The 16,319-nt window shown below is 46.6% G+C and overlaps 1 protein-coding gene across 2 annotated transcripts in view; it reads right to left on the bottom strand.

Annotated features, from left to right (window-relative positions):
• Positions 1–585: 585 nt before the first annotated feature.
• Positions 586–16,319, bottom strand: part of LOC309534187 (DEP domain-containing mTOR-interacting protein-like) — a 36,279-nt gene continuing 20,545 nt past the window's right edge. Inside the window, exons 4-9 of one of the 2 annotated variants that reach the window (XM_082226288.1) lie at positions 12,793–12,971; positions 11,035–11,220; positions 10,537–10,677; positions 9,281–9,351; positions 4,208–4,312; positions 586–3,099 (exon numbers count right to left, since the gene is read on the bottom strand). In XM_082226288.1, the coding sequence (XP_082082414.1) occupies positions 2,974–3,099; positions 4,208–4,312; positions 9,281–9,351; positions 10,537–10,677; positions 11,035–11,220; positions 12,793–12,971 (808 nt within the window). In that variant the 3' untranslated portion in view covers positions 586–2,973. The remainder of the gene's footprint in view (positions 3,100–4,207; positions 4,313–9,280; positions 9,352–10,536; positions 10,678–11,034; positions 11,221–12,792; positions 12,972–16,319) is intronic. The other variant, XM_082226289.1, reaches the window with a different exon arrangement.

Raw genomic sequence — 16,319 nt, 5'->3', positions numbered from 1 at the left:
CGTGCGGAGCTCAGCGCGCCCCAAGCTTCTGCGTGCCGGCAAGGTCTCCGCTAGCGTGGGAGAGCCGGGCGCCTCTCCCAGGGCTAGCGGACCCCTGCGCTAATCCAGAAGCTTGGGGCGAGCTGAGGTCAGCGCGCCCCAAGCTTCTGCGTGCCGGCAAGCAGAAGAGGGCTAGCAGATCGCTGCGCTACACCAGGAGCTTGGGGCGTGCTGAGCTCAGTGCGCCCCAAGCTTCTAGGTGTGTGCAAGTAGTCCGCTAGCCTTGGGAGAGCCGCGGAGCTCTCCCAGGGCTAGCGGATCGCTGCACTACACCAGGAGCTTGGGGCGTGCTGAGCTCAGCGCGCCCCAAGCTTCTAGGCACACGCAAGCAGTCCGCTGCCGCCCCAAGCCTCGCGCACCCGGTGGGACCTCCTGCCGGGTGCGCGAGGCTTGCAGACACTCGCCCGAAGCAGGGGGAGCCCTCCCGAGGGCTCCCCGTGCTTCGGGCGACTGGCTGCCGCCCCAAGCCTCGCGCACCCGGTGGGACCTCCTGCCGGGCGCGCGAGGCTTGCAGGCATTCGCCCCATAAGACGCACCCCGATTTCCCCTTCATTTTTGGAGGGGAAAAAGTGCGTCTTATGGGGCGAAAAATACGGTAATTACTGGACTGAGATTATACCGTGCTGGAGAGATAAAGAAGGAATGTAAATAGCTTGTATGTAATAGTAACAAAAATGCTTGTGCAACCAGTCAAGCAATAAAGAAGCTCTTGACTGTGAATTTGAGTATGACCCGTCTTCTTGTCTTCTGCCTCCGGGGAAAACTCTGCTACAAACAGTAAGAAGTGGGTTTACCGAGGTGCCACCACACAAGCAGAAAAGCGCAGCGGAAGTGTGTGGGTGGTAACCTCTATTAGATGCATCCGACTCTGCCAACAGTTCAGAGTAGACCATGGAAGCCAGAATGAATTCTGCGCATACTGCAAGGCCTCTGATGCACCACAGATCTGAGAGATTCCAAATTCTTAGAGTATCAATTAAAAGAATTGGAGTCAATATGGCAACCTACAGCCAAGTGTGAGCGTTCCGAGGCCCTCCAGATGTTGATAGACTCCAACTCCCATCAGCTCCAGCCAGTATGGTCGACGGCCAGAGATGATAGGAGTTGTGCTCCAGCAATATCTGTAGGGCTGCTCTTTCCCTGAAGCATGGGTGCAAAGTGTTATTGCTCCCTCCAACAGCAAACTCAACCGGTCTGTGCCAACAGCACTTGCAGTTAAGCACAAGGCCACAAAGAAACAAGAGAAGAAGAAGAGGAAGAGGAGGAGGAGGAGGAGGAGGAGGAGGAGTTTGGATTTGATATCCCGCTTTATCACTACCCGAAGGAGTCTCAAAGTGGCTAACCATCTCCTTTCCCACAACAAACACTCTGTGAGGTGAGTGGGGCTGAGAGACTTCAGAGAAGTGTGACTAGCCCAAGGTCACCCAGCAACTGCATGTGGAGGAGCGGAGATGCGAACTTGGTTCCCCAGATTACAAGTCTATCGCTTTTAACCACTATACCACACTGGCAAGAAACTCCAGAGTTTGGGTGGGTGGGAATCACCCTGAACAGTCAATACACAGCCCAATAAGAGCTATGCATGTTCAGGACCACAGAATGCTGAATGACTGTCGGGGGAAATTGAATTGTAGCACTGGACTTGACCACAAAGATCATCTAGGTCAATGCAGGAATCTTCCACCCAATGTGGAGCTCAAACTCACATCCCTGAGACCAAGTCTCATGCTCTACCGACTGAGCTATCCTAGTCTACGGGAAACTGAGGAGAAGGGAATGGAGTAACCTGCAGGAGGGCATGGCTGGGTGGACTGGCAAGCACAATGAGCAGAACCATTTTGCACAGCAATGTTTTGTTGCCAGTGCTACCTGCAGGGTTCTGTCCAGGAGGACCCAGTGCGTCACTTCTGTTTTGCCTGCACACATGATAAGCACAGCTGGAAAAAGAATCATTTTGGATGAAGTCGCACAGGGACATGTCAACTGCAACTAATCCAGAATTTGGCAGCTAGGTTGGTGACTGGGAGCGGCCGCTGAGACCATATAACACTGATCCTGAAAGACCTACACTGGCTCCCAGTACATTTCCGAGCACAATTCAAAGTGCTGACCTTGAAAGCCCTAAACGGCCTCGGTCCAGTATACCTGAAGGAGCATCTCCACCCCCATCATTCAGCCCAGACACTGAGGTCCAGCTACGAGGGCCTTCTGGTGGTTCCCTCATTGCGAGAAGTGAGGTTACAGGGAACCAGGCAGAGGGCCTTCTTGGTAGTGGCACCCGCCCTGTGGAACGCCCTCCCACCATATGTCAAGGAAATAAACAACTATCTGAGTTTTAAAAGACATCTGAAGGCAGCCCTGTTTAGGGAAGTTTTTAATGTTTGATTGCTTTTTTAAATATTATTGATATTCTGTTGGGAGCTGCCCAGAGTGGTTGGGGAAACCCAGCCAGATGGGTAGGGTATAAATAAATTATTATTATTATTATTATTATTATTATTATTATTATTATTATTATTATTATCTGTTCTAGTGAACAAGTTAGGTAAGCAGAGGCACTATGAGAAAGAGGAGGACGGTGCTGAGCTTTGGCAACATTCTTATGGCGTTAAGAAGCTGTTTGGATGAGCTTTTGGGTATTACTCTTTTAAAAAAGGATCCTAACTCTCCTTTTTCTCCATGGGAAGAGACTCCTTGGTTTTTCAAGACCCAGCTCTTCAAAAACAAAAAACACAAACCCCGCCTTGGCATCTTCAGGATATGTTCCACCTCCTTATTAGTCAGTAGGCATAAGAGGAAACACTGAGCCCCTTCTGGGTTTAGAGGATTCGCTTAGATTGATCGTCTCATCCACAGCTCGTGAAATATGGTTGGTGGCCTCTGGCAAGGAGTTGTGGGTTTGCGGAAAAGGAAGTCAACGTGTGGCCTTTTCATTCATTCAGTGGCTTCCATAATCTCCAGGACAAGAGTTCGAGGTCCGGTCATGATGAGGCTGCTAATGGTCTGATAGTCCAGATGTAAGACATACATCCCGTTCACAGAATAGACAAACTGGCAGACCTAAAGGGAGGGGAAAGGAGAAGTTACACTACATTTTTCTTAAAAGTGAATTTTTAGGGATTCTCAATCATGTGGAGCACCTGCGGGAGTGTCCAGAGCTGTGAAAGGCCAGGTGGATGGGGTAGTAGTAATAGTAGTAGTAGTAGTAGTAGTAGTAATAATAATAATAATAATAATAATAATAATAATAATAGAGGGAGATTTTTCAGGGAGATTTCATACTTCTTCAGAGAAGCCACCAAATTCTGTCAGAAGTGAAATTCAATGAAAATCCAGAAAGTCTTGTGCAAGCAAAATCTTATACACATACCTAATTTGATAGAAGCAGTCTTTTGAGAAACTCTTTAGTTCCAAAAAACACACACAAACCACCAAAGTTTGCATTTGTATAAGCCACTCCCTTGCTTCTTCCTCCTTTCTCCAAATAAAATAAAATAAAATAAAATAATAATAATAATAATAATAATAATAATAATAATAATAATAAAGCTTCTAAGCAGCAGAGCCAACAGCTCCTCTCATTCCAAAGGAGCTGATCCTTAAGGAGGAGCTCAAAACCCATTTATTTTTGGTTCAGTGCTCTCAGGTGGCACCCATCGCCTTTCGTGCTCGAGTAGACAGAGAGGATTTGCTTGTCGAATTCACTCAGCTCCTTTTCCCGCGATCGGCCGACAACTCATCCATCAGCTTCCAGGTGCTGCAACGAGGCTCCTTCCACCCAGCTTTGCACAACAGCCAAAGTATATCAAATATAGGCAAGCTTTCAGTCTCCATTCTGACTAGTGCTGGTCCAAAAGTTCTCAGAAGAGCTTTCAGCCAAATGCATGGGAGGTTGTGGGGTTGACGGCTGCATGCCTCTGAAGACCAGTTTCTGGGGAACACGATGAGGCATTCAGGTCCTGCTGAGGGGCTTCCTATAGAGTCCTATAGAATTGTTGAGTTGGAAGGGACCCTGAGAAACATCTCGTCCAAGCCCCTGCAATGCAGGAAAATGCAGCTGTCCCGTATGGGGATCAAACCTGCAACCTTGGGGTTACAGCACCACACTCTAAATTTGAGCTACCCAGGCTGATGTATAGGGATCTGGTTGACTAGATAAGACTGGTACCTTCATGCCAGCAGCTGCAGCCGGTCCTCCTGGGTCCACAGCCTGGATGTGGCATGGCTGACCTCCACGGACCACAAATCCCCAGCCAACTGCGTCGCCCACAATCTGCAAAGAAGGAGGGACAGCATTTGCAATTGTTCTTCTTCTTTTTTTTACACCCCAGTGTTGTAAAAATGCTCAGCCTTGGGCAAAAGCAAAGGTGACAGTCTTCTTACTTTTGCTTCTACAAGGCTAAAACTCCACCATTAGGCAGTTTGGTGGGAAAGAGGCAGCAGGGGACACCGAGTCAAAAAGCCCCCATCTCACACCTCCTGATGTGTGAGACTTCTGGTTTCTGAATAAATATGGTCAAAATATGTGGAAGAGTCCTGCTACCCCTTACAGATCTGTAACACAGGACCCGTCAGGGAAAGCACAAATGAATGCAGCTGGTCCAGATCTATGCACCAAGTTGGTTAAGTTGAAATTAAAGTTGTATGTATAATGGATTCAAACAAGTGAATAAAAGGTAAAGGGACCCCTGACCATTAGGTCCAGTCAAGCAGACTCTGGGGTTGCGGCGCTCATCTCACTTTATTGGCCGAGGGAGCCGGCATACAGCTTCCGGGTCATGTGGCCAGCATGACTAAGCCCCTGCAATGCAGGAATTGGTGAACCAGATTAGCGCACGGAAACGCCATTTACCTTCCCGCCAGAATGGTACCTATTTATCTACTTGCACTTTGGGACTTCCGGGTTAGCGCCTCCGGCAATGACGGATTTCCTCTGATCGGGAGGAATCTGCTTTGTGGAAATTAGGGTCTGGACCGCCACGGCGAGGCGGAGACCCATCAAAAACCACAGGCGGGAGAAGCCTGTGGACGTGGGATTCGGCAGGCACCTTTTGTGCCTCCCCTACTCGCGGGGAAACCCGGTTTCGGGGATCCAGAGCGATGTGGGGTGAGTGGCGCGGTGCTTCGAATCGACTGCTCTTTTCACGGAGTGAAGCCGCATTGCTGTTGCCGGAGAGCGCTGACTTTTTCCTGTGGACAATTGGATTTTAAACAACTACCCATGAGTAGAATGGAAAATTGGACTATGAAATATCTTAATTTGGCACCGAAACGGGAAGGCTCTAAACAGGAAGTCCGCCTTCCGCTTTTGTAAATAGATTGAAGCAAAGACATTGCAAGCTAAAGTCTGGAAAGATTTTTGTAAAGAACTAAATCTCCATCAGCTGAAACTACTAAACCCCCCTTGGAAGCAGGAGAAGAGAGGGGAAATCTTAGATTGTTCAAGCCTGCAGGAGAGAGAGTAAAGAAAGATAAATTTCCACCACCTTGAACCTGGGAACGGGTTGCTAGGAAGACAGACGTTTTGGGAAAATCCATTGACTGTGAATAAAACGTTTGCTGATAGATAGTTAAAAAAGAGAAACACATTGACTCCAATGTTTCCTTTTGCATTTAAAAGGAACAAAATATTTGAAAAACGAAAGTAATTTTGTTGCTGGATCTGCTTTTAAAAGGATGGATACAAACAGAAATTGTTTCCCCTAGAGGGAGCTTTGAAAACTGTTGTTGGAATCGATCTGGGGGATTCTCCAGCTGTAGAGATTAAAGATCGTGAGAACCAGACATTGACCTTGAACAAGAATGTGCCCAGAAGAAGCCTTAGTGATTGCTTTTTGCAAGACAAGCGCTTTATTGGAACAGCTACATGAGAAGATGGATTTGATGACTGTTGCAGTTAATAATTTTGGACAAACAGTGAATACCTATATAGAAACCACTCAGGAACCGACCCAGGAATCTGCTTTGACAGGGCAAGTTGTGCAGAAGACAAAGGAGGAGGTTGCTGTCGAACCTCAAGAAATACATGTGGAAAGAGCCGAGGCTTTGCAGGAACATAAGCTGTTGTTTTTGATGACCGAACCTGGAGAAAGTCAGATTTGGAGAGATGGAGTCTCGTTTGGATTGGACATGGGAAATTGGATAGATCCCCCTATGCAGGGCTGTTCTGGCTTCTGGGATCTGGTTTTGGGCCAGGGGGAGTCTGGAGTTGTTGGGGCCTTTAACTTTGGAGGGACTTTGAAACATGCCTTGAAATATCTTTTGGATTTTAGGGCTGACTATAGAGAATGGGCCGACTTGTCGAGAAGGGATAAAGACATTGTTAGGTTGGAGTCTCCCCGAGATCTACCCCTCATCGATAAAGGAAGGAAACTAAGAACAAGATCAGCAGAAGACAAAGTAAGGTGCAGGTATAAATACGAAGAAGACCTGCAGAAGGGACATGGAAAAGAGTTAAGAGCCTCGGATAGAAGATCACCAGGTTGATGGACTAAATGGAATGGATAGAAAGGACTGACAGAACCCGAGACCAGGAAGAAGAGACGGTGGATGAAAATTGGAAGAAAGTTTAAAAATTCATTTAGAGAAATATTGTAAAATTAATGAATGTTAGAAAAAATGTTGGAATGAAACTATTTGGCTTTAGTAGAAATGCTATAAAGAGTTATGTACAAATAAGTTTTAAGCTTTAGGGCTTTTTATGGCAAGATAAGGTTAGAATAAATTAAGATAATTTAATGACAGAACATAGTGAAAGATGGAAAGGATTTGTTGAGATAATTAATAACTAGAATACAAAAAAGGGAGGTGTGATGACGTCGATGAAACAAGATAACGAAAGATAAAGATTTGGGAATATTGGATTTGTTTTTAATTTTTTGTTTGCCTTTGTTTTTGGCTCTGATGTATTGTGTGTTTTGCTCTCTTTTTTTATTGACTTGTATTGTTTAATTTCTTTTTTTTTCTTCCTTTTTTCCTCTTTTTCTTTTTTTTCTCTGTAATTTTAAATTCTCAATAAATATCATTTTTTAAAAAAAAAAAATCTACTTGCACTTTGGCGTGCTTTCGAACTGCTAGGTTGGCAGGAGCAGGGACCGAGCAACAGGAGCTCACCCTGTCACGGGGATTCGAACCGCCGACCTTCTGATCGGCAAGTCCTAGGCTCTGTGGTTTAACCCACAGCGCCACCCGCGCCCGAAAACAAGTGAATAGAAATGGTCAATTGCATTAAAAATAAAAAGATGGGCAAGACTGCCTGGTTCTTGCTCTTGAGTGAACACAGAGCTAGTCATTTTAGACTGATGTGGCAGAAGTCAACGTCCCATTAAACTGGTTTCTGAACTCCTCCGACTTTGCACACATGTGTCCAAGGACAGAAGCTCAAATTAGAAGCGTATTGGAGGGGAGGGGGAGAAAAAGGCCGTCTCTCAAAGGGCTTCGCCTGACTGAAACAAGCAAATGAAACAACAACAAACAGGTGGTACAGGAAGGAGAGGAAACTAACCATGAAAATGACAAAAAGATGTACCCACAAGACTCGGGAGTTGAAGGACAGGGCAAGTTCAGAAGGGAAGAAATGGCACGCCAGGAAGAGAATAGAATGTCCTTCCTAGCCAGTTTGAAAATTAAAAAAAACAAAGACCACATTCTGATGGCTCAGTGACAGAGCGCACGTTTTGCCTACAAAAGGTCCCGGGTCCAAACTCTGGCATCTAAAGATGAGGGAGCAGAGGTGATGGGAAAGACTCTGGAGATCTGCTACCGAGCAGATTACACAAACATGGGCCCAATGTCTATGGCAGCTTCACATGACCTGCCCCATGACCTTTCCACTCTGCATCTCGCCCCCTTTGCAGAGTGACGCAAGGAAACTCTGATGCTGCTTAATCCAATGAATGCAGCTGCAAGGAGTCAAAACAGTGGCTTCTTTTTGCAGTGGACAGATGCACCCTCCCCACATCATATCCCCCAAACCGCACACTCTCTTCCTAAATCAGACGCCTTGCTTTCAAAAGAGCTATCAGCTGCTATACTTCATAGCACCTTCTTCTGACCCGCAGGAAAATAGGGCAAAACCCAACCCAGAAATGCACATTAAGTCGGACCGCCATACACCTGAAAATTCCTGGACGTGGCCGGGATTCGTCTGTCGAAAATGGCATCCAGGCGAAATTTTTGAAAAGTGGCTAAAATGTCTGGGGAAATCCGGGCATATAGCAGCCCAAATGAGTAGTGTTGTGGGGTTGTTTTTTTTTGGGGGGGGGGCTATTTTCCTAAACAATTGGCAAAAATCTTCATTTTCGTTTTGCCCCCAAAAGCTCAACCACTATTGTGGTCAGATTTTCACTTTTTGAAATATGCCAACCCTAACAAAAATGGGGAAACAATAAAACAGTGGAAGTTATAAGAACAACTTGGCCACGATAAGGAAATTTTCCCCATGGTATGACTATTTTCCACCTACCCATTTCGACTCTCTGGCACCCTATCTGCATAACCGAGCAATTCCAAAATACAGACGTGCTTTTACTCTTGCAAGATTGAATGTATTGCCCTTGGCGGTACTTGAGGGATGATTCCAACAGATTCCACACGAAAAACGCTTATGTCCCTGTGGAGATGGCAGTACCAAATCAGTGGCACATGCCCTTCTGGCCTGCACTCTTTATAAAAACTTGAGGAATGATGTTATCTCTCCTCTTTTATTGTCCATTATGGGTCGCCCAGCCACTGCCAGTGCCCTTTCTCTTGGCAGATGAGCAGGTGACAGCAAAGCTTGCAGGGATTTTAGCTGGGGCAATTAGAGTAAGATCCACTCTATGACTATTGATTCAAAACCCTAAAATGTATTTTATGGAGTTGACTTTTTATTTTTTTAATTTTTATATATCATATTGTTGTTTTATTATGGTCGACAGCTGATGCAAATAAAAATTCATTCATTCATGGAAGTTATAATTAAAGCCCAGAGGCAAATTAGATGTGTAAGATTTCTACACACACAAACACACACACTCCAGTTACTCCAGAGCAGCCCCAATGGTTCTAACTTGAACACACGAGGATTGCTGTGTTGCATCATTTAAAGGTACTTCGCCTTGGGACTTAGACTATTTTGTGGGAGAGATGCTAACACATCGTGCAACTTTAGGCTTGCCCAGTTAAAGGGCTCTGTACTGTAACAAGGAGGATTTAGCAATAATCCCAATGTAACATTCTGATGACCGGCTAACAAGCTTACCGTCAGCGTTTTCTTGATGTACGGTGCCCCAGGGGTCAGAAGTTCCTCATTGGTGACAGGCCTCTTTAATACTTGCATGGAGGGGAGGAAAAGAAAAGTGACAGGTCTTACCTAAAGGTCAATTGTTCGAAAAAAGAGTAACATAGCAAAGTGAAAGGGGAAGTGAACCACGAATGTTAACCAGATAGGACAGAGCTTATTTTTCTTCTTCTTCTGTGTGCAGGTGGTTCTCAGTGGGGGGAAAACCCACACACAAAAATGCGCAACTGAGTCAAGGTCCAAAACAATTCAAGGAAGTACAAACAGATCTCAGCAAGGACCAACATCAGCCTTGCCAATGTTTTGCTTTGAAAAAATCAAATGCAATGCAAAATGCTTCGCGTGGACAGTTCTTTGGAAGTGGAACGAAGGGGATTCACTGCAGCTGTGGTGCTTGCAGGCTTGTTTCTGTTTGTTTGCTGGTCAGTGTGGTGGGCTTGGTGTGATAGATAGGACTCTCTTGTCACGTGGAGGAGCAGATAAGGAAGAAAATCAAAATGGAAAAGGGGATAGAAGAAGAAAGGTTTGGATTTGATATCCCGCTTTATCACTACCCAAAGGAGTCTCAAAGCAGCTAACAATCTCCTTTCCCTTCCTCCCCCACAACAAACACTCTGTGAGGTGAGTGGGGCTGAGAGACTTCAGAGAAGTGTGAGTAGCCCAAGGTCACCCAGCAGCTGCATGTGGAGGAGCGGGGAAGCGAACCTGGTTCACCAGATTACGAGTCCCCCGTTCTTAACCACTACACCACACTGGCTCTGTGGGTTTGTGGGTGCTTGCTAGGGTTGCCATACACCCAGGAAAACCTGGACACGTCCTCTTTTAGGGGGGTAACATGCCCATCCAGGCAGATTTTTACATTTTTAAGTAAATGTCTGGGGGTTTTTTGAGGGGGGGGGTCCATTGTTGTTGTTGTTGTTGTTGTTGTTGTTGTTGTTGTTGTGTTTCCCCCCCAGCTTTCCCCAGCTTGGGCTGTCCTCTTTTTTGTTCTTCAAGACATGGCAAACCTAGTTAGCACATTTAAGAGCTCCAATCCAAAGAATCTTTTTTTGGAATTTAACCATCAAATTCTTCGGATTATAAGCAATGTTCTAGGTTCTGAGGCATAATGATGACCAGAGTGGCTGGGGGCAACCCAGTCAGATGGGCAGCATATTATTATTATTATTATTATTATTATTATTATTATTATTAGCATTATTATTAGCATTCCTCACCAGATTTGGGGTTGCATTCCACAGCTGGCAAGAACCCCAAACTCGGGGAGAGATTGAAATAGGGGTTGGATCCCCCAGCCAGTGAGGTGACGCTGCTCCTTCGAACCGCTGAGACTGTTTTGATTTCTTTATTGGGCTGAACTGAAAGAGACAAAGGTAAATTGGGCTGAGGCAGGTGGAGCAGTGCCCCGCTAGTGCTAATAGACCAGCCTCCGCTGCTACAAACCGTACCCTCCCAGACCCAGCAGCAGGCTGGCCTAGGCCCCCATGCAGTGGCGTAGCGTGGGTTGTCAGCACCCGGGGCAAGGCAAGTAATTTGCGCCCCCTAACCCGTGGATTTACACCCCCTAACCCGTGGATTTGCGCCCCCTAACCCTAACCCCCAGATGTTGCACCCGGTGCGGCCGGCCCCCCCTGCACCCCCACGCTACGCCACTGCCCCCATGACAGCACCCAGAGCGCTCCCCACAATTGCCGCCATCACCCGCAGTTACCAACCAGACAAGAAGCTGCCGCTGTTCTGCTCAGGGTTGAGTTTGCGGAGGCAGAAGGGGCTGTCGGGACTGTCTGAAAGGGCCCTGGATGAGTTCTCGCTGAGCAGCTCCGCGAGACGTCTCCTCCGGCGGAAATTGATGCGGAACTGATAGAGGAGGTTGCCGTCATAGAAGTGGTGCCGGCCGGCCACTGAGGAAAGAATGGGTGTGTGGGGAGGGAGCAGATTGAGGGCTGTGGTTCTTCCCATCCCACCCCTCAAGAACATGGCAGAGATAGGATTCAGCAGTCTTCCGTCAGCAACGTGGAGGTTGGTGACAATTGTACTCAGTGCTCTCTCTCTCATACACACACAGAGTGCAATAGCTCCTGGTCCATGTCTGGGGACAATCTGAAGGGTTCGGGATATCCAGATGGAATGCCTGCCTCCACATCAGCATGCCCAGAAGTTTATGTTCACAGCATCTCTGTCAGGTGCCTCAACCATCTGAGGTGAGGTGTGTATGTGTATGAGAGAGATGGGCTTCTAGGTGGTGTCACCCTCATAATAGAATTTTCTCCCCACAGTGGTTTGCTTGGTGCTGACTTTGTCATCTGTTTGGTATCAAGAGGACCCCTAATTTCCCCAGACCATGTCTGATGCTGCTTTAATTTGCTCTTAGTTCCCAGTTGTCGAAGCAATGATTCTTCAACAACAACTTCGTTGGACTGGTTGTTCAGATGCCTGATTATCATCTTCCAAAGCAACTACTCTATTCCGAATTTAAAAATGGAAAGTGTAATGCTGGTGGTCAACAAAAGAAATTTAAAGACTGTCTCAAGCCAAATCTTTAAAAATGTAGTATAAACACCAACAACTGGGAAACAATGGCCTGCGAGCGCCCCAATTGGAGGACAGCCTTTACTAAAGGTGTCATTGGTTTTGAAGATGCTCAAACTCAGGACGAAAGGGAGGAACATGCTAAGAGGAAGCCACACTTGGCAAATCCACACTGTGATCAACTCCCACTCAGAACCTATGTCCCCACTGTGGAAGGATGTGTGGATCTAGAATTGGCTTCCACAGTCACTTACGTACTCACTTTTAAAACCATGTTCATGGAAGACAATCTTACTCGGCTACGAGAGATCACCAAAGAAGAAGAAGTTCCTAATTGCACATTTTTAAAATCAAATCTAACTTTGTACTTTTATGTGCTTGCAAAGCTTCCTTAGAAAAAAATGTTTTTGCAAAGAAGGATAGAACCTAACAAAGAATGGAAAATAACACTGCTTTTCTTCCTTTTCTTAGCTACACTTTTGCACTCTGCCCTTTCTCTAGTCTTTGGTTCCTGTTGGCCATGCTGTCTTCCAGTTTCTAACCAAGAGCCAGGATAGTTCCCCTTCCCCCTCCCAACTCCTCCTCATCTGACAGCTGCTGCGTTTCCAGTCTTTCCGCCCAACTTCTTATCCCTTCCTTCAATCTCTCACAGCCTCGTCGCCACTGATATCTATAGGGGAAGAAGCTCAATTTGGCCAAAACATCCTGCTTTGTATTCCAGATTTAGAACAAGAGGAGGCTGGAGATCTTCCCCTGGGTGTATCCCACCATGTGTGTTGTTCTGGCCAAGTTACAGAGTGCCAGCTTCTAGGCAATATACTCTAGTCATTACACCACACTGCTCTTCGGCACTTCCGGCTATCTTAGGTGTATTCTTTGCCCCTAACCTGCCCAGCAGGTAACAACCCAATGCCCTCCCTTTTCTGCGATCTCCTTCTTCATACCATGCTGGATAATCCCATGTTCAAGGAGCACTTGGCAAAGCTCAGCGGCTTCTTTCCGGTTTGCTGCCTCTCCTTCCTGGACCAACCAGTCGATCATTTCACAGGCCAGAAAAGTCCTTTGGTACTTCACCGAGTTCTCCTCTCTGACTTTCAGGATCGAGTCCTCTACGCTGATCAGCCTAGGATCAAGGAAACGCATGGCAAAGGAATAAGGAGAGCAGATCAGCATAAGCAGCCATTGCCATTTTAACGCTTGCTAATATTGTGCATTTTAATGTGGGTGAAAGAGGAGAGCGCAAAATGTGGTCCGAAGCTCAACATAAAAAAAAACTAAGATCATGGCCACTGGTCCCAGCCCCTCCTGGCAAATAGAAGGGGCAGAAATGGAGGCAGTGAGAGATTTTACTCTCTTGGGCTCCATGATCACTGCAGATGGTGACAGCAGTCACAAAATTAAAAGACGCCTGCTTCTTGGGAGAAAAGCAGTGACAAACCTAGACAGCATCTTAAAAAACAGAGACACCACCTTGCTGACCAAGGTCCGTATAGTTAAAGCTATGGTTTTCCCAGTAGTGATGAGTTTTCCCAGAAGTGAGAGCTGGACCATAAAGAAGGCTGATCGCCAAAGAGTTGATGCTTTTGAATTATGGTGCTGGAGGAGACTCTTGAGAGTCCCATGGACTGCAAGAAGATCAGACCTCTCCATTCTGAAGGAAATCAGCCCTGAGTGCTCACTGGAAGGACAGATCCTGAAGCTGAGGCTCCAATACTTTGGCCACCTCATGAGAAGAGAAGACTCCCTGGAAAAGACCCTGATGTTGGGAAAGATGGAGGGCACAAGGAGACGGGGACGACAGAGGATGAGATGGTTGGACAGTGTTATTGAGGCTACCAGCATGAGTTTGACCAAACTGCGGGAGGCAGTGGAGGACAGGGGTGCCTGTCGAGCTCTGATCCATGTGGTCACGAAGAGTCAGACACAACTAAACGACTAAACAACAATATTGCATAGGGTTGTTAAACTTCCAAGCCATTCATTTCTCAAAGAAGAATGTGCTGGCAGTCAAGTTTATCTAGAAGCAGAAGCAGAGACCAGAGACACAGGAGCTTGTCACAGTTACCCAGCAATGGATGAGGGGAAGGCAAGGCTGCTCGGCATTATGTCAAACAAATGGTTTTAAAGGAGGATTATACCACTGGGTAGCTCAATTGGTTACAACATGGTGCTGATAACCCCAAGGTTGCAGGTTCAATCCCTGTATTGGGCAGCTGCATGTCCCTGCCTTGCAGGGCTTGGGCTAGATGACCCTCAGGGGCCCTTCCAACTGTACAATTCTATGATGCTAAGTTCTTAGAAGAAACAGCGGCTGATGGCTCCTAGTCAAGGTGGCTATGTTCTGCCTCCATAGCTGGAGGGAGAAATGCTTCTAAATACAGTTGCCGGAAGCCATAAGAGGTGGGAGCACTCTTCTGCTAGAATTCTGCTTGTGGGTTTCCTACAGCTTAAAAAAAAAAAGGTAAAGGACCCCCAAGACAGTTAAGTCCAGTCAAAGGCGTCTATGGGGTTGTGGCGCTCATCTCGCTTTCAGGCCAAGGGAGCCGGTGTTTGTCTACAGCAGTGTTCCCCAACCTTGGGCCTCCAGCTTTTTTTGGACTACAATTCCCATCATCCTTGGCCACTGGTCTTGCTAGCGAGGGATGATGGGAGTTGTAGTCCAAAAACAGCTGGAGGCCCAAGGTTGGGGAACACTGGTCTACAGACAGCTTTCCGGGTCATGTGGCCAGCAGGACTAAACCACTTCTGCCGCAACGGGACACCGTGACGGAAACCACAGAAACACCATTTACCTTCCCGCCTCAGCAGTACCTATTTATCTACTTGCACTGGCATGCTTTCGAACTGCTAGGTTGGCAGAAGTTGGGATAGAGCAACCGGAGCTCACCCCATCGTGGGGATTCGAACCGCCAACCTTCTGATTGGCAAGCCCAAGGGGCTCAGTGGTTTAGACCACAGCGCCACCCACGTCCTGGGTTTCTTACAAGCATTTTCTTGGCCACTGTGAGAACTGGATGCAGGCTCTTCTTATGTTCTTATGTTATGTCTGTAAGAGTGCAGCCGACATAACATAAGAAGGCATTTGAAACATAATATAAGAAGAAATTTGAAACAGATCTCCTGGCTGTCTCCTCTTCTGTCTCATTCTGATCACAGGAATCAGCCGTAAGCACTCTCCTGTCGGGCATAATCCATACGTCAAAAAGATTAAAGGTGAAATTCAATCTCTACTCGTACGATTTATGAAATCAAGCTGTTGACAAACACTCTCCATCTCTGAAGAGGGAGGTGGCAGAAATTCTGATGGGCCTGTAATCACCGATTCTCGACAAGCGCTTGAAAATTCAGTCTCCAGCGCCACCAGTTTGAGCCTTTTTTAGCTGCAATAAACCTGCTTTTTGTGTGCAGAAGAACTTAAATACCCCCATAACCACAAGAGGGCGTGCTGAGCCTATGGAATATAACTAACGGCTGATTATTCTCCCAAACTGCAGCGAAACAAAGCTTCTGCTCAGCTCTAGACTGTGGCTGCTTTATGGGAAGCATCCAAGCACAGACTGGGAATTTAGGTCTGTGCAATTAAAGTGGATTAAAGCACCCTGCCACCTTGTCACAACAAATCCATTTTTCCTTTTTAAATATGTGCTCTGTGAGGTTATGAATGTGACGGGGAATAGCTCTGAACGGTATGGGATGGAGGAATAATGAATGGAATGATGTATTTGCACAAGCCGGGAGAAATGCTCATTGCAGTATACTCTCCCTGCAGGCAACTCAGAGGGAATGCTAAATAAAAACGGACATTCAGCATTCAGATGTGGAGGTTATTGCATTAGTTTTCCTTATTATAAGTCTAGCCACTATTATCTCAAATTCTCACATTCCTTTTACACTGCATTAAGGCACTGTGATATACTGCCATGCTGTGCTCATTTTTGAATGGCGGGAGAGAACTGCATGCTGAAAGCACCCGAAATGTTGCCGTGCAAAATTAGAGCAAAACTTCTGCGACTTTCTGGGCTAAGGAGTTTGCAAACGGCTTTTCTTCCGGAAGCAAAGGACATGGAGAAGTGTGCTAAGATTCTTCCGGGTTCCACTAGTTTTCCAGAAGTTGCTCTTATGTTGCATGAATGATCACGCGAAACTTAGAAATTATAGGTAAGGAAACATTGTGAAAATAAAGTACTGTCTGAAGGCAGCCAGAGTCTAACCTTTGCTTTGTGCAAGCGAATCAGGATGAATGCCCAATAAGCAGGCAGGAAGTTGGGGGCCTGTATTCAAAGAAACAAGGTAGCTCAGGAGGCTAGGCCTAGAAAACACAGCAACTCTTCTTGGTAGAATTTGCCCCTACGAAGATTCACAGATGCCTAAGTCTCCTTCTCCCCTGGGTCCTTCCCAAGCAATCTGAGACTCTGTCATTGACCAGCACTTTGCATACCTCTTCTGGTTCTGAGAGACTGGGGGTGGGGGG

This window comes from Podarcis vaucheri (genome assembly GCF_965113315.1).
Source record: "Podarcis vaucheri genome assembly, chromosome: 6".
In the NCBI taxonomy this organism is placed as follows: Eukaryota; Metazoa; Chordata; class Lepidosauria; order Squamata; family Lacertidae; genus Podarcis; species Podarcis vaucheri.
This window is presented reverse-complemented; position numbering and strand designations above follow the sequence as displayed.